This window comes from Penicillium angulare (genome assembly GCF_028827245.1).
Source record: "Penicillium angulare strain IBT 27051 chromosome Unknown utg000003l_segment0_segment0, whole genome shotgun sequence".
Classification (NCBI taxonomy): Eukaryota; Fungi; Ascomycota; class Eurotiomycetes; order Eurotiales; family Aspergillaceae; genus Penicillium; species Penicillium angulare.
In genome coordinates, this window is record NW_026623162.1 from 1,217,114 (window position 1) to 1,238,229 (window position 21,116).

Sequence of the window (21,116 nt, forward strand, 5' to 3'; positions counted from 1 at the left end):
TACGGTGCTTGGCAGCTCACGAATAAGGACCCGGTATTTCGAGTTAGTGATTTTCGCCATTTCTGAATTCTCGTGGGTTCATCTGCCCTCTCGGGTTCGAGAGAATCTTCTCAACATAAGCGATCGACACGATCAGCACTCTCTTACTATACAGAGATGGCGGAACGAAGCGAATGTGGACTGATCAGCTTCTTGGCTAGGGGATGGGATTGATTCCATTCATGACTGAGACAGTAAACCTCGGAGAAATGCACGTTTTGGCCTTTTGGCCCAAGTCGCTTAGTCTCTACGGAGTACGGAGTCTCCGTTCGGAAACCCGTTCGTCGCGCGTTTTCCGAGGGTTTTCTTGGCCTCGGCAGTTCACCGTCTGAAGAAGATGGGGGATCCTGAAGGCTTATTTCTTATTCCTTATTTCTTACTTTTTGTTCGGTATGGAGTGAAGGATTCTACAGCCCTGGAGGAATCCACATACCTACATTAGTACTATACATATGTTGTCTGAGCCTTATAGAATATTAGGTAAAATTATATCGAATCCACATGTACCTGCAGGGCTGTCTGTATCTGTCTGTATCCGTGTAAGGCACTTTTAAAGGTCGCACGATTCAAGTTAGAAAGTAAATGAAGTAAATTTTCGTCAATACATAGATTTGATCGTGCAAAGAATCAACAGTCTAAAAACCTCGAGGCCAAAACATCTAAAAACAAATGATCCCAAATAAGGAGGTGCATACATAATAATCAGTGATGGATATCCCTCCATATTCAATTTTGGTAGGGAAGCTAGTAACAATGCGGCGTGATTTCCCCCTCTCTCCCGGTGATTAAACTGTATCAATCAAAAGTGCCCCGCCCAGCCAAGAAAGAGAGAGAGAGAGAGAAAAAAAAAAAAGGAAATCGGAAAAAAAACGGAGAAAGATTTTTACAGCATCGCGCGCAAGCGAGTGTCCTGCACCGAGGCTCCCGACAGCTGCTCCCCAAACACTGAGTCGACGATCTCTCCACCGCGCACCGCCAGGATGGACAGCAGACTATCACTGAGACCGTGGGTCTTCTCATTACAACCCTGTAGCCAGATACCAGCATGACGGCTCACCTTGCTATCATCCATCTGAACACGATAATCGCGACCAGGAGTCCAGACAGCCTGACCGGCAGGCCGTAAGCCACGCACTTGCTCCAGTAATTGCTCATGTGCGTCACGGAGGTATCCTGTAGCAACCATCAAGGCATCGACCTCCAGAATCTCGTTGGCATCGCTGTTATCCCCCTTAATTGATTTCACATGCACGCGCATGCGGGAGGCGGGGTTGTGGTGCTCAATGCGTCCAATCGCGCGCTCCGATAGGATACGGTGCTGCCATTGCTTCTCGTCTGGGTTCTGCATGCGCTGAAGGTACATAGTGTTGTAGATTTCTTCGATCAATTCCAATCGGACGACGGAGTAGTTGGTTGCTTTTTCGATCGCAATGCGCTTTTGGCGCTCTTCAGTTGGGAGTTTGAAGAACTTGTCCACGCGCTCAGGGTTGAAGATTTCGTTGACACTAGAAAAAAAAATAGAAATTAGTTTTTTTTTTTCATATTCTTCTTATATAGAGGACAGAACTTACAATGGAGAGTCATCACTGGGTCGCAAGGCAGTATCGCGCAGGATCAAAGTTGTGTTAGAGTTGGGGTATCGGCGTTGCAAGTCGTGGAAGATCTCAGCGGCACTTTGTCCACTACCCACCACAGCAATCTTGTAGTTGGCAGACTCATTCTTCAGAACAGAGGGAAGAGTGGTGCAGTATTTAGACGAATGCATAATGCGAGTGTCCTGAGGGAAACCAGGAGGCATCTTAGCCTTTCCACCAAGAGCCACCACGACCTTCCGAGCTCTACGAGCAGAGATCTCGCCAGTCTCGGTGTTGCGGGAACGAACGACAAAGTATTCCACGACTCCATTGGTAGTCTTACCAGGGACAACCTCGATGACCTCCTCACCGTAGGAGACAACGTTCTCAAATCGCTTAGCGCACCAGCGCATGTAGTCCTCAAATTCCATGCGCGCAGGCAGGAAAGTTCCCAAGTTGGTGAAGTGGATCAGGCGATCCTTGTTGTGCAAGTAGTTAAGGAAGGTGAAGCTGCTGCGAGGATCGCGGAGAGTAGCCAGATCCTTAATGAAGGAGATCTGCATGCGCGAGCCAGGAACCAACATACCCGAGTGCCAGGCGAATTGCTTCTGACGCTCCAGGAAAGTAACCTTAGGCTTGAAGTTTGAACCTTTAGACTTGTTGCTTAAAGAGGGGTCCATGGCATCGTGCAGCGCAATGCCAATTGCGAGAGATGCCGGGCCGAAACCCACACAGAGAAGGTCGTGCATTTCATCGGCACCGGTAGGACGTAGGAGAGAACGAGCGGGGGACTCGGAGGATTGGATGCGAGGCTCGACATTGTTCACCAAAGGAAGCTCGGGCTTCCGTGTGATGGGCTCCATGGCGTGTGAAGTAATTTATTTGAAGACTTCTTTTTTTTATAGCAAGCAGCTTCCAAAGACAATGGAGCTAAGGAATAGAGCTATAAGGAGCTGTGAATGAGGTGCAAGTATAGAGTAGAAAAAAAAGGAATCCAAAACCCGGAGGAGGTGTGGCAGTTATGTATTGTACAAAAAAAAGCCAGCAACTTAGCCGATCTTTTTTGGCAGCTCCACTCGGGGATTTCTCTTTCTAGACGAAGGATCGAACCGAACGGAGAAATTGACGTAGGAACGTACGATACGTTTTGGGGTTCCACACCGTGTACACAGCTTGTACACGGGAAACACAAAAAAATAGTAATAATAATAATTTGGTAAAAAAAAAAAAGAAAATGAGGTCGGAAGCGGATCAGATAAAAAATCAGCGAGCACAAGTGGATACTGAGTACGAAAAGTTCGGAGAGGCGTTGGAGTATTAGCTGGGCTTGTTATATCCAAGGTGCCTTTTATCAATCAGTCTCCACTGTAAGACAAACGAGTTTGTGTGTGTTGTGTCTGTCTTTTTTACTCTGTCTTTTTTCTTTGTTCAGGGCAAATTGCAAATCTACAGAGTATTTATACTTTTTTGCTTCTTTTTTTTTTTTTTTTTTTAAAGTAGAGAAGAATGGAGTCGGCAGCTCCAATGCATCGGGGCGATGGCCCCGGGGGGGGGGGGGGGGGGTTGACCTGGTTTCGATCGTCGCCTAAACCTATCAGATTGGCTACATGATTGCTCCCGGGGTCATAGAATGGTGTATTTTTTTTATACAATTTTTACTATTTTGTATTTACAGATTTACAGATTTGATTAATTCTGCTTCCAAGGATATTTTATTATTCCAAGCTGTGCACACCTGCGCACCTATGTAAGTTCCGCCCCAGCCGATGTCGGGATTTGGGTCTCTAGTACTTCTGGGGAAAGTTATCCGCGTACTGCGCGTGAGGTACCAGTGACCTTGCTTGTGCTTGGCAACGCACTGACAGTGGGGAAGTAGGGAAAAAATGGAATAAAATAAAATAGAAAAGAAAGTAGAAGAAAAAGAAAAGAAATTAATGCGGAAAAAAGCAAGTCATCCATGTTTCAAGTGTAAAATGCACGTGGGAAGAAAAAGAAAAATATTAAAAATTCATACATATTTACTATTTACTATTAGATCTTAAATATTGAATATTCCTCATCTCCCTGGATGATGATTAAATCCTTCATGCGGCAACAGGGCAACTTAGGCGAAAGAGGGGTTAGTGCCCGCAGCCATCAAGGATCAAGTTTTTGATCTCTGCAATCAATGATCCCATTGTATATGTACAATCCCACTGTCTACGTTAAAATAAAATCGGCTGGAACCTTCCAGCTCATGTCTCATTTTTACTTTTTCTCGTCGTATATTTTTCCTAAAACGTGGGGTTACAAGGTTACAAGGTTGCAGGAGAAGCAAAAAAAAAACCGGCGCTTAGACTCCGCCTGCATGTACTGCATGTACTGCATGGTGAACCTTAGCACTGGCATGCTAGATATCATGAAAATCACAATTAGCATGGCTGTTATAGGTCAGGGATTATTTCTTCTCGAACATGAGAGCCCCTGCTAAAATCTAAATCCCGTATAATAGAGGGGAATGCTTCTCCAGGGCTTAGGGGGGAATCTCAATACACGAGTGGAACGTCATCGTCCCCACAATAGGCCCAAGTTATAACTGGTGATTTGACCGTTGGACCGTTTAACGAAAGCCTAGCTTGATTGGGGGAAGAATATTGGAAGCAAGGAATACACTTATTACAAACCATTATAATCTACTAGAAAAAACAAAAAGGATCGTCGATATACTATGATCGATCTACTTAACATAAGGCAAACAGAGGTAGTATACCGCGGATATAGAATAATTACTTCAACATCCATGTAGTAATGACTTTAAATCCATGAGTCAAAACCGACAAATCCCGAGTCTCTCGGAGCTGGCTTCCTAGCGTAGGCATCTTCTTTTCTGGCGCTTGTCTCGGTCCTTTTAGCAGCAGATCGTCCGTCCCATTGTCTTATCCGGCCCGACGGACCTAAGTAAAGTAATCGCGGGGCTCTCGATATGGCGTTTTTCTCTCAAGTGCTCCAACTCTCCAAACCAAATCTTCTTCTTTTTTTCTCTACATACCACACCACCACAACCTTCCTACTAGAATTTCAAAAGTGTGTGACTCTCCGGTTAAAGCGAACCCACTTGCAGCCCCTCATTTCTAGATTTTTATCTTTCCACTTCTCTGCCCCTCACATCCCAGAGTACACAATTTTCCTTGTTTTGGTCATTTGCTTTTTTTTTTTTTACTTTACTTCCCACCAACTGCTTCCTAGATCATCACGGGCCTCCCTTTGTCGCAAGCAGCGACGCTCGTTCCCACTTAAGCGGCTCTCTCCTACATAAGACCCTCCACCACCCCCTTCTCGGGGCCCGAGGAGCCACTCATATCGCTTCTAATGAACAATCAATAAGCAAGATTCCATCATGCTCCATTGATCGCTGAGCCTTATTTCTCTATGGAGAAACCCTCGCAGTTTCCATTTCTGGATAGCCACGGCGCTGTGCGCGCCAGCAACGCTTGCCCGGTGGATACAGACGGCCCTTCATTAGAGTTGGTGGCCTGGATTTGGGCACGGTTATTGAGCTCCATTACAGTCGACCAATCCCCAGTCTTTCTTTTAAATGGATCGGTAATCAAAGTTGATCTATTTGCTCGTAGCATTCATCCTGCAAACTGCCAGACATTGTCGGTGATACCTGGGATCCCTACAAAGTTCACCGCGGTGGTCGTAGGAGACTACTCTCCAAACACACTTGATTCTACTTCTCTTCTGACGTGGTTCGTCAATCCAACAGCTCAAACGAGCATCTTGCATTCTACTACAGACATGGGGACTGCAACGGTACACCAAATGAATAATCGCCTTACCAACTTAATTCAAGAGCAGACAAAGTCAGGGTTACAGGTAGAACTGTCTGTCTCTGAACTTCCAGCCATGTCTGTCTCCAACCCGTCACCATGCATTCTACCGGGCTCGCAACTCCTCCATGAGCTGGCTCTTGGTGGGTCTTACGACCCTAGCGACTCCAATCATGCTGTTGAATTTCTGGCCGCAGATGGAAACATTTGCTGTTTATCATACCGTTCTTTGGATCAGCTATCATCAAAACTTGCGGCAAAAATAGCCCAAGCTGCAGCACAAACCAATGCCACGGGAAAAATGGTGGTTCCTGTACTTCTACCGCAATCACTGGAGCTGTATATTACTTGGCTGGCGGTTCTTAAAGCAGGTGGTGCCTTTTGTCCGTTGAACACCGATGCACCCCCAGAACGGATAGAGTTCATTCTTCAAGATGTAGCTGCATCTGTGATGATCACACAAGGTACTTTGGCGACTAGAGTGCCTCGCAATGTATCTGTAACCGTGATCAATACGGACGGGATCCTCGAGACAGTGGACGAGGACGAGAAATATCAGGAGGAAGGACAGAGAGCAACGAACCCTTATTTATACTCTGAAATTTTGCCATCTAATTTGGCCTATGTGATGTATACATCTGGTTCAACTGGTCGACCAAAAGGCGTTGGAATTTCGCATCGCGCAGCCACTCAATCTTTGCTTGCGCATAATGACTTGATACCCCCATTCAATCGATTTTTGCAATTCGCATCACCTACATTTGATGTTTCCGTTTTCGAAGTTTTCTTTCCTTTCATGCGGAGGGCAACCCTCATTGGTTCAGACAGGGAACAAATGCTTCTAGATATCTCCCATGTGATGACTGAGATGAGAGTCGACGCTGCCGAGTTGACACCCACCGTAGCGGGAGAATTGCTGCGAACTCGTGCGGCTGCACCTTCTCTACGAGTTTTGTTGACTATTGGCGAAATGCTCACAAAACACGTGGTGGAAGAGTTTGGTGGCACTGCTCATTCAGATGGCATCTTGCATGGAATGTACGGTCCGACAGAGGCGGCGATCCATTGTACTGCTGCAACCCATTTTCAGTCGAGTTCTGTTGTCAACTTGATTGGCAAGCCATTCAAAACAGTCTCTGCTTTTATCATGTCTTTGGAACCAGAAGACAAATCAATACCCCATGAGCTCGAAACGATTCCTATGGGGGAGATTGGTGAGCTTGTTGTTGGTGGCCCGCAGCTAGCAGATGGCTACATCAATCGACCCGAGGAAAATGCCAAGGCTTTTATTGAAAGCCCCTTATATGGCAGACTCTACCGAACTGGCGACAAAGCGCGGATGTTGCCTTCTGGTGAGATTGAATGTTTTGGTCGCATTTCTAGTGGCCAGGTTAAACTGCGGGGCCAAAGGCTCGAGCTTGGAGAGATCGAGCATGTCATCCTCCGAGCTCCGAAAGTACGAAGTGCTGTTGTCATTGTGAGCGGTGGAAGCCTCGCTGCGTTTGTATTGGCCAGCGATGAAGGGATAGGCGATCGTGAACTCCGCGACATATGCCGCCAGTGGCTTCCTCGCTTCATGGTCCCCGGCGAGTTTATCATTCTTAATCAATTTCCTCAACTTCCATCGGGCAAAGTTGATCGCAAAGCACTCGAGGCTCAATTTGCTCATCGTCGATCAGCTACCTCGTCCACAGGCCAGCAGCCATTCCGTGACGAGGTTGAAGAGACAATCTCATCGTGCGTTAGTGATGTTCTCGACAAGCAACTTTCATCCATAGAAAGCCTGGTATCAGGTGGCCTCGATTCACTTGCCGCCATCCGACTAGCCTCACATCTCTTAGATGCTGGCATTCGCCTTGATGTGGCACAGTTACTAGATGCCGACTCTGTGGATGGAATATGGAAGCTGGCCAAAGAAATGGAAGAGACGAAACCAACTGAAGATACCCAAGCTGGCCTTCACAGATTACGTCAACTAGTTTCTGATGCTGGTTCAGCCAAAATCAATGCTCTGGGGCTGAGTTCGCAAGTGGTGAACATCGAACCAAGTACCCATATCCAGCAGGCAATGATACTGGAGACAGTTCGACACGCTAGGGCATACTGTAACTGGGTGGAGCTAGAATTCCAATCTTCCATCGGGTCAATTGCCATTGAAAAGGCCTTCAAGAAATTATTGGAGCGAAACTCTCTTTTAAGATCTGGATTCGTTGAGGTAGGTCTCAAGGATCAAACTTATGCCCGATTTACTTGGAAAGTCCTCGATGAATGGAAAATTCAGAGACGACATGAGTTCAGCTATGATCTCTCTTTGGTTACAGAACATGACCTTCTTCATCCTTTCCAAATACAATTCAAGGAAAAGAAGGAAAATCTTCGGGTCCTGGTTCATATTCATCATGCGCTCTATGATGGATGGTCCTGGCAATTGATATTGAAAGATCTTCATTGCATTCTCAAGGGAGAAGAAACCCCTCCCAAGCCTGGTTATAACATAGTGACCGACTTTTTTATTGAGCACAAACTCAGTGGAGCTGCTGATTCATCATCACTATTCTGGCGTGATCAACTTCAGGACATGCCTACTAGTGCTCTTCCCAATTTTCATGGTCACATCGATACCACATCTGGTACATGCGAGGTGATCGATGTACTAGACATTTCCGTGCCAAAACTTCACGATTTCTCACAACGCCTAATGGTCAGCCGACAAACTATCTTTCAGGCCGCCTTTTGTTACATTCTTTCTACCTATCTTGGGTCTGATGACATTGTTTTTGGTACTGTCTTCTCTGGCCGCACCCTGCCAGTCAAGGGCATCGAAGTAGTCCTTGGTCCTTGTATTCGCACATTACCAACGCGGATGAAGCTTGACAAGATGCAAAACGTGGCAGATCTTCTTCTTGCAATTCAGAACATGAATCGAAAGTCTCTTGAGCACGGAAGCCTCCCCCTTCAGGAAATTAAAAAGTCATCCGGAATCGACCTCCATGAGAGCCTCTTTGAAACAGCCATAGTGTGGCAAGAAAGTATCTGGACCAATGATACAAACAGCGCCCATTTCAAAGAAGTTAGCACAGCGGAGTTTCTTGAGTTTGCTCTTTTGTTGGAGTTCGAACCTAGAGAAGACAGAATTCATGCGAAAGCGACTTATCAGAATTCTATCTTCCCCCGAGAGCAAATCCAGATACTTCTGGAGCAGATTGATATGGTAGCTTCAATAATTATTGATTCTCCTATGCTTCCATTACATGAAGTTGGCGCCCATCTCCCACTGTCGACTTTATCCATCTCAAATCAAAACCCAGAGACGCACAAATACCGATCAAGCCTTGTCACCGGAGTTGAGACAACTGCACTGGTTGAACCCACTCGACAGGCTATCGAGATTCTGATTCAAACGAATGAAGAAACTGTTTCTCCGCGACTTCAAACCCTTAGCTATGGACAACTGAACTCTCGAGCCAACCGTCTAGCTCATTATCTCATTCAACAGGGATTGACCAGATATCATTTGGCAGCGGTATTCCTCGACAAGAGTATTGATTCCTATATCTCTATGTTGGCAGTTGCGAAGATCGGCGCTGGTCTACTGCCTATTACATCTCAGACGTTTTCACAAGTTCTAGGATCAATTCGAACCTCTGTGGACATACAACCCTGGATCATCCGCCCGTCGACATCTCATTATGGCGCTTTGAACTCTTCACATTCATTCTCACAAATATTTCTCCCTGTCAACTTTGATGATTATTCTGACGAGAATCTCCTCACGACTCATGATTCCTTCTATATGGTTTGCGCCGACGACACCCCTGCCAACAAAGACCTGGCCACCTGCGCATATTTGTCTCATCATAGCTTGCAAAGCCATATCAATGTTCTCAAGGAGTCCTACCCCACTGCGGTAGGCTCAAAGCTTTTGCAAGCCGCCCCCTCTCCTCTCAACGGTAAGTTCATGTCCTTGAACTTAAGTTTGACTTTCTGACGTGATATAGCCTCTATTATGGAGTCTTTCCTTGCATGGCATATGGGAATTACCCTATGCTTAGCATCAACCGAGGATATGACAAAAAGGCCAACATACGTGATCAACACGATGAATGCCACTCACCTTCATTTAACTCCCACACTGGCTGGTCGCTTGAAGCCCGATGATGTTCCAAGTGTTCGGTATCTATTAATTTCCGGTGAAAAAATGACGGCTCAAGTACGCCAGAGCTGGTCTGGAGCTGGTCTTCATCACGGTGAGTGAAACACCTGCTAAATAAAATTTAACAAGCTCGAGGCTAACAATGAGCCAAAGGCTACGAAACGTTCGGTCTAGCGGGTATCTGTACTCTGAGTTCAGATGTGAAGCACTCAACATCCCTTGGCAACATTGGCAAACCGCTTGAAAATACATCTGTGATGTTATTATCCGATAAAGACTCATTTACTTTGGTACCCCGAGGCGCAACTGGAGAGTTGTGCTTTGGCGGCGATCAAGTTGTAGGTTTGGACTACATCTTCTACTGAATTCATTAATAACATTAATATAGGCTCGTGTGTTTCCCGTTCATCGTGATCAAAGTTTTGGAAACTTTGTTGAGCATCCTCATCTTGGTCGAATATATCGAAGTGGTGAATACGGCAGGCTGCTTCCAGATGGGTCTATTCTTTTAGTACCCGCATTGGATCAAGGAAGCGTGAAAACTCATTCAACTACATTCGAAGAGATTGATCATGCCGTTATCTCGTCAAAATTTGTTGAGGACACAAAGACCATGATTTTGCGCAACCCTCTTACTGCTCGCCAGCAGCCGGTTACGATTTGGATACCGTCATCAACTACTGAGGGATTCCCCAATTCTACTGATCTCGCTCTAATATCTCAGGACCTCTTCACGGAGCTCGATCAAAGACTAGCGCCATATTCAATGCCTACCCTTCTTGTGCCAATGCAAAACATGCCAATGACACAATTTTTCAAGACTGATTATGATCAAATTCAGGAGTATATTGAGCACATGAGCCTAGAAGAGCTTGAATCTTTCTCGCTTGAACGCGACGAAAACACTGATGGTGAATTTACTAATGTGGAAAAGATTATTGCAGGAGCCCTGGCGGCGGTGATCGAAGTTGACATTCAGAATATTAACAAAAACACGTCTTTCTACAAACTGGGATTAGATTCTTTGTCTGCGATATCTTTTTCACGAAAACTTCAGGAGCTTGAATGCGGAAGGATTGCTGTTTCTACAATCCTGCATCATAGCAGTGTTTCACAGCTAGGCCATGTTATTACTCTAGGGACTGATAGCAACCAGCCCCGGCCAAATGGCCCACAAGCCAGCTCATTGACAATATTCGACGAAGAATTCATTATTGACATCAAAAAGAACGTCGCAGCTGACCAGAATTCCTCTGTTCAAGATGTTTACCCATGCACACCTTTGCAGGAAGCAATGTTAGCCGCAGACTCTGATACGAGTTCTGCCTACTTTAATCATTTATTGCTCCGTGTGAACACAAAAGTGGAAGCGTTGAAAAGCGTGTGGGCTCATATGCTTCTGCGACACGATATCCTAAGAACCTGCTTCAAGCCAACTTACGATAAACGATCTGCATTTGCGCAGATCGTACTGTCAGAAGCAGCTCTCCCGTGGTCTGATGTTGAAACTTCATCTCATAATTTCAACCAGGATGTTGCGAAGACCAAGTCTGAGTTCGAGCACCAGTCACCAGTCAATGGAAAGCTTCCTTACTCTTTAACTGCCTTTGCCGATTCTGCCACCCACGAGACGCATCTCCTTTTGTCAATCCACCATGCATTGTACGATGGAGAGGGTATCTCAAACTTGTTACGCGATATCCAGCTTGTTCTGAACGGAGATGAGCTTCCTACGCCAACACCATTTGGTGCGTTTGTCAAGTACACGGCCTCCGTCAGCGCTGATCAATCCGACAAATTTTGGGATCGATATCTAGCTGGGGCTTCCCCAACTCTTTTATCCAGTTCACAAAAACTACAAGATTCAGATCGCGCATTCGCCTCAAGCCAAGTTCATGTGAATATTAAAGATTCTCTCACCTCGTTCAAACAAAAGTGCAAGCAGATCTCTGTAACGCCTCTGAATGTTTTCCATGCGGCCTGGGCTAGACTGCTGTCATTACATTCCGACTCCTCCGATGTCTGCTTTGGCAATGTTTTCAGCTGTCGAACCGTTCTCCTGGAGGGAGTGGAGAGCATAGTCGGCCCTTGTTTCAATACACTTCCCATGAGAGTCAAGCTACCATCTACTGCAACAAACTCAGACATCTTGAAACTTTCGCAGAAGAATAACAGCCATGTCCTGCCTCACCAGCTGTCTTCTTTGCGCCGAATTCAAAGACGGGCTCTCAATGGACACAGTCGGCTTTTTGATACTCTAGTCATCTTCCAGTCAAGTGATAACGAACTAGACCCCCGTTGCTGGGAGCTTGTGGAGGACGAAGGAAATATGGGATTCCCACTTATTTGTGAAATCATTCCTCACGAAAACCGAGACAATATCTCTGTATGTCTCCATTTCCACACATCAGTTCTAACACCTGCAACGGTGGAGCTTCTCTCGCAAGACTTTCTGGCTCTTATTGAACATACACTACAATATCCCTCTGCGCAAGCTTCCGACCGAGCAATTGTTGGAGCCGGCTCCCCTCAGATCTTTGAGTTAAATGGCCCGTCGTTACCTGAATCTGTCCATCGTTCCATAGCAGATTCACAGATAGCTCGTCCGTGGTCATACCAGGAAGAAGCTCTTCGCGATATTATCTGCAAATTCTCAGCGGTCGATGAAGATACTGTGTCATTACATACTACGATCTTCCAACTAGGACTAGACAGTATTCATGCAGTTCAGATTGCAGGCCAACTTCGCAGTCTGGGCTTTGGAATTTCAGCTGGTGATATTCTTGAGGTGGGTTTCGTGTCCTCTATTTCTCTATATCATTTTTCGAAGCTGACTGACAACAAACAGGCCGCTTCAATTGACAAGATTGCATCGTTCCTCGAGTCCAATGGGAAGGAGGACAAGAATGTAGAATTTGATTTTTCTTCATTCGAGGATCAGCACCTTCATTCTGTGTGTGAAAATTATGGCCTTGCAACCCAAACAGTGCAAGCGTTACGACCTTGTACACCTGTGCAGAATGGAATGTTGGCCCTTTTCACTCATTCTCATGGGAACACATACTTCAATCACATGCGTTTGAAATTCTCCAAGCCGCTAGATCGGGCGCTGCTAAAAGAAGCTTGGATCAAGGTAATGGATCAGCACGATATGCTTCGAACTGGCTTTATTCAATTAAGCAATCAGCAATATCCTTTTGCCATGATCACATACCAAAAAGGTCTTGATATTCCATGGAATGAAACTTCAAAAGCCTCAGCAGATGTGCCAGCCACTCACGAACAAGCGGTTTTGAAGAATCTCCACCAACCTCCATGGCAAGTTATCGTTGAATCCTCTGACACTGTGGATACATTGCATTTCTCTGGCCTCCATGCCCTTTATGATGCTCAATCATTAGAGTCAATATTTTCTGATGTGATGGCGGTCTACGAAGGCAAGAAGCTCATTAAGCCAAGTCCGATTGAAGCAACACTTGGGCCGCTGTTGATTGAGAGCCAGAAACAAATGCAGTCCACACAAGAATACTGGCAAGGACTTGCCACAGACATGCACCCATCCAAGTTTCCAGACATGCATCCTCTCCGCACAGAGAACCCCAAGCTTATCAGTAGCTCTGTTCGGTCTTCAACGTCTCTTCAAGATTTGGAGGCTCGCTGCCGAGACCTTGGTGTCACACTACAGGCCGCTGGACAAGCAGCATGGACCCGACTACTCACCGCGTATACGGGTGAACGGAATGTCACATTTGGCACTGTCCTTTCCGGACGTAATCTGTCAGCAGCAGCACAACATGCTGTATTTCCATGTCTAGTGACCCTCCCATCCCCTCACAACATGGAAGGAAGCAATCTAGAATTACTGCAACGCACTTTGAAAAGAAATGCACCCTTGATAAAGAATCAGTTCACACCGCTGGCGCAAATTCAACGCTGGCTAGGAAGTGATGAGCCGCTTTTTGACACATTATTTGTCTACCAGAAGTTTACAAATCAGTCAAATGAGACGAAGCACTGGCAGATCATTGATGAAGACACAAGGATTGATGTGAGTCCTCCAAATTTCTGGATAGGATATATGCTAAAAATGCTAATTTCGCTAGTACCCTGTGTCTATTGAGCTGGTCCCCTCTTTGGCAGATCTTGAGATCCGAATCAGCTACAGAAGCGATATCCTTCCGCAGGCCCAGGCACTCACACTCCTTGATCAGTACGACAAGCTCCTGAAGCATACTCTCTCCTCTCCAGATTCAAGTGCAGATGACTATCTGTTTTTGGAGAATAAATTGCTTTCCATTACTCCTGCCAAGGAGAAGACGTTGCCTTCCCCCGTCTCCCTGCTGCATCAATTTGTCGAAGAAAATGCCGTTAAAATACCAGGTAAAATTGCATTCGAATTCGCATATGGTGCAGACTCGGACAGTCTTCAGAAGCACACTTGGTCCTATCAACAATTCAACGAGGATGGCAATCGAGTGGCGCATTTCCTGCAAGCTAAAGGGGCAACCCCTAGAGGATTGGTCGCGATTTGCTTCGATAAATGCCCGGAAGCATCAGTAGCCATTTTGGGTATTCTGAAGGCTGGCTGTGCTTACTTGGCCATTGATCCTTCTGCTCCTATCTCCCGCAAGCAATTCATCATGGATGACTCCCAGTCCAAAATTCTCCTCTGCAATTTTGCAAGAAAAGCAGAGTTAGAGGGTCTTAATAATGTTATAATTGAAGCAATGGACGAGCCCGACAAGTTGAAGGAGTTTTCGTATGAATCGCCGTTGCTTTCACGAGAGATTCAGCCGGATGACACCTGTTACTGCCTGTATACCTCCGGCACCACCGGTACGCCAAAGGGCTGCGAAATAACCCACGACAATGCTGTGCAAGCGATGCTAGCCTTCCAAAGACTTTTCTCACCGCACTGGGATGAGGACTCTCGCTGGCTACAATTTGCATCCTTCCACTTTGACGTCAGTGTTCTCGAACAGTACTGGAGCTGGAGTGTTGGAATTTGCGTCACCTCATGTCCACGCGATCTTCTATTTGAAGATCTACCTGGGACCATTCAAAAGCTTCAAGTCACACACATTGATCTGACTCCTAGCTTGGCAAGACTGGTACACCCAAATGAAGTCCCATCCCTTACCCGGGGTGTTTTCATCACAGGTGGTGAAGCATTGAAACAGGAGATCTTGGATGACTGGGGGAAGCACGGAGTTATCTACAACGGATATGGACCGACCGAAGTTACCATTGGATGTACCATGCTTCCTCGAATGCGTTCAAATGATAAGGCCTCCAACATAGGTCCCCAATTTGACAATGTTGGCTCGTACGTTTTCCGTCCAGGGACATCAACCCCAGTTTTACGTGGTGGTATTGGTGAGCTTTGTGTATCTGGTCCATTGGTTGGAAAGGGGTACTTAAATCGAGCCGAGTTGACAAAAGAGCGATTTCAATATTTGCCTGAATATGAAGACCGCATTTATCGCACAGGTGATTTGGTCAGGATTTTATTTGATGGCAGCTTCCAATTCCTTGGTCGAATTGACGATCAAGTCAAACTTCGAGGCCAACGCCTCGAAATTGGAGAGATCAATGAAGTCATCAAGCAGGCGACACCAGGCGTAAATGAAGTGGCTACTTTGGTTGTCAAGCACCCAAAACAATCCAAAGATCAACTTGTCTCCTTTGTGACCAGGGTGAATGATTCCGACAAAAGATCCAACGCCGTGGAAATTCGGGCCTTTGCCGACGACGGTGCGACACTTTCAACAGTTAAGGCTGCCTGTCATGCACATCTCCCAGGGTATATGGTACCAACACATATTATACCATTAACTTCTGTCCCTCTGTCTGCGAACAATAAAGCAGATATGAAGATCTTGAAGAGTCTCTATCAGGAGCTTTCTCTTGAGGAGATTCAGAGCTTAACAGCGATGACCACCATTCAAGCTACGAAAACCGCACAAGAAGAAAAGCTTATCGCCGTGTTAACAAAATTCCTCGGTTCTACAGAATTGGCCATTTCATCGTGGTCCAGCATCTATGAATTGGGTCTCGATTCTATTTCTGTGATCGCATTTTCAAGAAGTCTCAGGGAAGCCGGATTTTCTCAAGCTCAGCCTTCACTTATAATGAAATGTAAGTTCCGAATAACCTCATTGAATTTTCTTTTCCTTCTCTAACTTCTGTGAAGATCCCACCATTGGCGCTATGGCCTCAGCTCTGGAGGCATCCACGGAATCGTCCAATTCACAGCGCAAACTCCACAGAAATGCAAAGCGTGCTATTCAGGCATTTGCCCACAAGCATTCTCATTCTTTTATTCAATATCTTGGGTTAACTGGTCCTGAGGTCCAGCACATTGCACCTTGCACAGCTCTCCAAGAGGGCATTATCTACCACTTCCTGTCCAGCACCAAGCCCATGTATTGTTCTTCGTTTACTTTCGACCTTGATTCCAACATTGATTTAGACAAGTTAAGAGCAAGCTGGGAACAGGCACAAAGCCAAATTCAAATGCTACGAGCGCGATTCTTGTCCTCTCCAGATGGATATGCCCAAGTCATTCTGAAGCACGATGCGCTTCCATGGTTTCAATCCAAGGTAATTTCAGAGGGCGACATCGAAATTGTCCAAAAGGAAAAGCAACAACTATGGATTTTCAAGTTGAATGACTTGTCCACGAATCTTTGGGAAGTGGGAGTAATAACCTCACCTGAGAAATCGATCATGTGTCTCAACATTTTCCATGCTCTTTATGACGGGAACAGCCTAGGTCTTCTTCTCAATATGGTCAAAGATATTTATCACGGCCATTCAATGATACCCGACAACATTTCACACTTTTCAGATATGCTGCATTTAGGACCACTCTGCAAAGATCCTAAGGCAGAACTCTTTTGGAAAGACCACCTCGCAAACTGTCAGTTCAAGCCTCTGCCCGGTCTAGAAGAAAACCAAGGGACCTCTTTTGTTCAAAAATCCAGAATCAGTACTACAGATACTTTGGATCATTTGAAAAAGTCGCTTGGTGTTAGTGATCAGGCTATTCTTCATGCTTGCTGGCTCTTGACTCTCCAACGACATTACAACTACGTACCAGCACTTGGTATCATTGTTTCTGGGCGGACAATTGATGTGCCTGGTATTGAAGAAGTGGTTGGTCCTCTTTTCAACACACTCCCAAGCAACGTGCAGCTTCGTGGTCTCAAGTCATGGGCAGATGCTGCTCGACGATGTCACGAATACCATGTTTCAACGATGCAATTCCAATATACCCCTCTTCGTGACATTGTGAAGTGGCTTGGCAGAAATCCGGATGAACCACTCTTTGACTCACTGTTTGTCTTCCAGCGAGAGAATGTGGACGATGATGATGAGTCAACCAGTACATTGTGGGAACCAATCGACTCAGAGGCCGAACATGAATATCCTTTGGCCTTTGAAGTCGTTCGACATAATACCAAAGGTCTCGCATTGACCCTGGCTACTAAGGATCATGCGATGTCCTCCCAGATGGCCCAAGAAATTCTCTCTAGTTTTGAACAAGTTCTGACAGAGTTCGCGAAAACCCCAGAGCATGAAATGCCGTATCTCAATGGAGTTATGGAAGCAAGCCCCGGAGAAGATATTGGGGAACCAAAGGTCAAAGGAACTTCTCATCATCTTGAGAATGGATGTTCCTTTGAGTGGGGTCCAGAAGCTTGCACAATCCGTGACGCTATTGCAAGTCTTGCCGGAGTAGATGGGGCTTCAGTCAGCGAAGAAACTTCAATATTTGAGGTGGGCCTTGACAGTATTGATGCGATTAAATTGTCATCCAGGCTGAGCAAGCTGGGGGTCAAGGTCCCTGTGAGTGTTATCATGCGCAGCCGCAACATAAAATCCATGGTTGGCAATATGGCTATCTCAGACCATCATGAGCAAAACGGAGCAGCTTCAATGCTCGGAGAACTGGAACAGGCTCTGACGGAGTCTCTTAAAAGAGAGAATCTCATGCCTGTCGATGCCTGTCGAGTCCTACCAGCTACGCCAATCCAAGAAGGCATGATCGCTGAAATGCTTTCATCTGGTTATCAACATTACTATAATCAAGAGGTTCTTAAGATCGAACCACACGTCAATCTCAAAGAACTCCAAGGCGCGTGGATTGCCGTGGTCAAAGCTCACCCTATTCTTCGAACCTCTTTTGTCGAAGTTTCGGATCCGCAGATTGTTGCTTCTTATGCTCAGGTCATTCACGATGAGAACGCCTTTGATTTCCAAACTTTGCATCTCGATGCAACTATCATGAGCTCTGTAATTGAGAGGCAGCGCGGCAGGGCCTCTACTGAGCTCAAGGGTCGCCCACTACTAACCGTCACAATTTGTGTGGATGGGAATGACCGCTACCTCATTCTCTCCATTTCTCATGCCCTTTATGATGGCTGGTCAATCAATCTTTTGCATGAGGATGTGGCAAGATCTTACAACGGAGAAGCTTGTACTCGCCCATCATCTGATATCATTTTAGAACAGATTCTCGCCTCCTCGGGTGAACAGGCTGTCAATTTCTGGAGGACGTCTTTATCAAACCTCACCCCAGCAGCTTTTCCACCTGGGCCTCACTCACAGACAGATTCAGACGAGGTCCATCGTGCGGAAGCTGCCCTCTCAGTATCGTTCAAGGAAGCAGATGCCTTTTGCAAGCGACATGATGTCACCATGCAGGCGCTTATGGTCGCTTGCTGGTCTCTTGTTCTAGCTACACATGTCAAAGAACTGGATGTTGTCTTTGGGCTTGTATTTTCAGGCCGCAACGTAGCGGAATCTAACAATATAATGTTCCCGACAATGAATACTGTGGCTATGCGCGTTATTTTGCATGGTACTCGCTTGGATCTAGTGAAGTATGTTCAGGAAATAATACTGGAGACGTCAGAGTACCAGCACTTTCCCCTGCGGCGAGCCAGACCCGACAATAGCTCACGCCCGTTATTTGACACTCTATTCATCTACCAGAAACGACCTTCCGAGGCTGGACGAAATGCGCAGAATCTTTACAATTCCACTGGTGATGGTGCAGCGGATGTTGAGTATCCAGTTTGCGCTGAGATCGAGGGTGTAGGAGAAGATCTCATCGGTCGCGTGGCATGTCGTGCAAGCGTACTTGGAAAAGATGATACAATGGAACTACTAGGGCACATCGCACATGTCCTGACTTCAATTATCGATGATTCATCTCGAGAGACCATCGGTTTTACTGATGATCATATGAGTATATGTGGTCGGCCGGTCTCTAGAGATTCGTCTAGTCAAGGGACGGACTCGATTGAGCTGCGCTCCAGGTCTAGCTCGACAAATTGGTCGCCGATGGAGTCAAATATTCGCAGTGTGCTTTCCGTTGTGTCTGGAGTGCCTGAGAATATGATTGATCAGGCATCGAATATCTTTGAGCTAGGCTTAGACAGCATCAGTGCCATCAAAGTCGCGGCGCTTCTGAAGAAGCAGTCCATAAAGCTGACTGTCAGCGATATGCTCAAAGCGGGCAGCATTACAAACATGGCGAAGGTAATGGACACTCATCATGTGGATCTCACACAGAAAGAAGTAACCAGCGCTTTACAACAATCTATTAGTGGTATTCAAGTCAACTCGCTCCTTGAATCCCATGGCGTTGACACAGAGCACATTCAAATGGTGATGCCTACAACCGCTGGACAAACTTACTTCCTGGCAATGCACTCTCTGAACCCGGAGGTCTTCTATCCGCAGTTCTTCTACTTTTCCTCGAAGCAGCTGAGTCGAGACATTCTCAACGATGCTTGGTCTTTGCTCACAGACCAGACACCTATCCTCCGCACGGCCTTTATTCCTACTGATAGCCTTCGACTGCCGTATATCCAAGCTGTGTTCGACACTGTTCATAATCCTGTTTGCTGGCATGAAGACCTTGATACTCAGGCTACGGCCGCAAATATTGAGCGCAAATTTGGTTCGGTACCGGTCGAGCTGCATGCTTGTCAAACCAACAGAGGGACGGCGCTTACCTTGAAAATTCACCACGCTCTCTATGATGCGATAAGTCTCCCGGCTATGATGGATGAATTCTCCCAAATCTGCAACAAGGAACAGTTCGAATTGAAGTATAGACCTCGCGACATCTCACAGCTCGTGGCTATCCAGCATGTTCGTTCGCCTGAGAATGTTCGGCGGCAATTCTGGCAAACATATCTGGGCGAAACTGCAACTCGAGAATTCGAGAAACAACCCGTGGGGGAATTTGGCGCTATTCAACAACACTATCGGCCAGGGCTTGTTTCAAATATGTCTCGAGCCGAGACGGCCGCTAAGCTGCAAGGTCTTAGTATCCAATCCATTTTCCTAGCTATGTATTCTCGCGTCCATGTCCAAACTTTTGGAAATGCCGAAGAACTTGTGATCGGTCTGTATCTTGCGAATCGATCGTACGTCACGGAAGGGCTGTCTGAACTCGTTGCTCCTACGGTTAACATTGTTCCACTGCGCCTCGACAACAATATTTCCGGCGATCGGGGGTCGCTTTTCGCCGCTGCTAGAAAAATCCAGGATGATATCAATCTGATCAACACTATTGAGCATGCTGGGATTTCCCTTGTGGAAATCGCCGAATGGACAGGGGTACGCATCAACACCTGTATCAACTTCCTGCGACTGCCAGAGATGGAAAACCCCATCGACACAGGCGCACCTCAAGTGGCGTTCCGAGCTATGCAACAGGAGGAGCTCGAGAATTTGAATGGATCTAAGCTTTCCAAAATCGCCCCGTCCCTGACTCATGGTGACACTGCAGTCCTGTCCAGCGATACGCATGTAATCCGGGCGGCTGCTTCAACGGCGGCTATGAAGAATGTTTTCTGGGTAAGTGATCTATCTTTATTTTTCTTTACTATGAGTGGCTACGAGCGGACACTAATGCAATTACTTACAGCCCACGATCGATGTGGAGGCGGCCATCCGAAAAGATCGATTGGATTTTGGACTCTTCGGCCCCAATGCTCGACTTGACCATGATACTGCTTCGCAGATGATTGCAAACATGCAACAAGAGATGGGGGTCCTACTGGATTCTCTATTATGATTTCATTTTGAACTGAACAGTTTTTAGCATCATGGAGTTCAGCGCGAGGGGTATTCATCCCATCCCCTTCACCATTTTTTTTGGGTTCATTTACTTTGTTTATTGTTCTCTTATTGTTCCCGCAACGAACCTCCTTTTCCGTGCATATATTGTTTCCATGGATACTTCTGGCATTTTGGATGTGTTCTTTTTTTCTCCTATTGCTTTTTTTTCTTTCATTTTCATTTTAATAGATCACAATTCGACAATTGCATGAGAACCCGAGGGGTAGTACAGTCAATGGTAGCCCCCAAGGACCCACGGGACGGGACGGGCGGATCCCGACGTTGACAGGATGTGGGCCCCCACTCAAAACAACCCACTAGACTGTATGGATAAGAGTCAAAATGATGACGATGACGATGATTAGAGCATGCGATAGATTCTATAGATAGTAATTG

The 21,116-nt window shown here is 46.2% G+C and overlaps 2 protein-coding genes across 2 annotated transcripts; one reads left to right on the forward strand and one right to left on the reverse strand.

The window, feature by feature from the left end:
* Nucleotides 1–922: 922 nt before the first annotated feature.
* Nucleotides 923–2,476, reverse strand: N7478_002629 (L-ornithine N(5)-monooxygenase; the record flags this gene model as incomplete). The annotated part of the gene is made up of 2 exons (XM_056918843.1): nucleotides 923–1,544; nucleotides 1,611–2,476. The coding sequence occupies 2 exons, from the start codon at nucleotides 2,474–2,476 to the stop codon at nucleotides 923–925; spliced, it is 1,488 nt and encodes a 495-aa protein (XP_056782001.1).
* A 2,545-nt stretch (nucleotides 2,477–5,021) lies between these two features.
* Nucleotides 5,022–20,676, forward strand: N7478_002630 (uncharacterized protein; the record flags this gene model as incomplete). Its single annotated transcript, XM_056918844.1, has 8 exons — nucleotides 5,022–9,375; nucleotides 9,424–9,672; nucleotides 9,732–9,916; nucleotides 9,967–12,366; nucleotides 12,427–13,626; nucleotides 13,682–15,716; nucleotides 15,772–20,456; nucleotides 20,527–20,676. The coding sequence occupies 8 exons, from the start codon at nucleotides 5,022–5,024 to the stop codon at nucleotides 20,674–20,676; spliced, it is 15,258 nt and encodes a 5,085-aa protein (XP_056782002.1).
* Nucleotides 20,677–21,116: the final 440 nt, after the last annotated feature.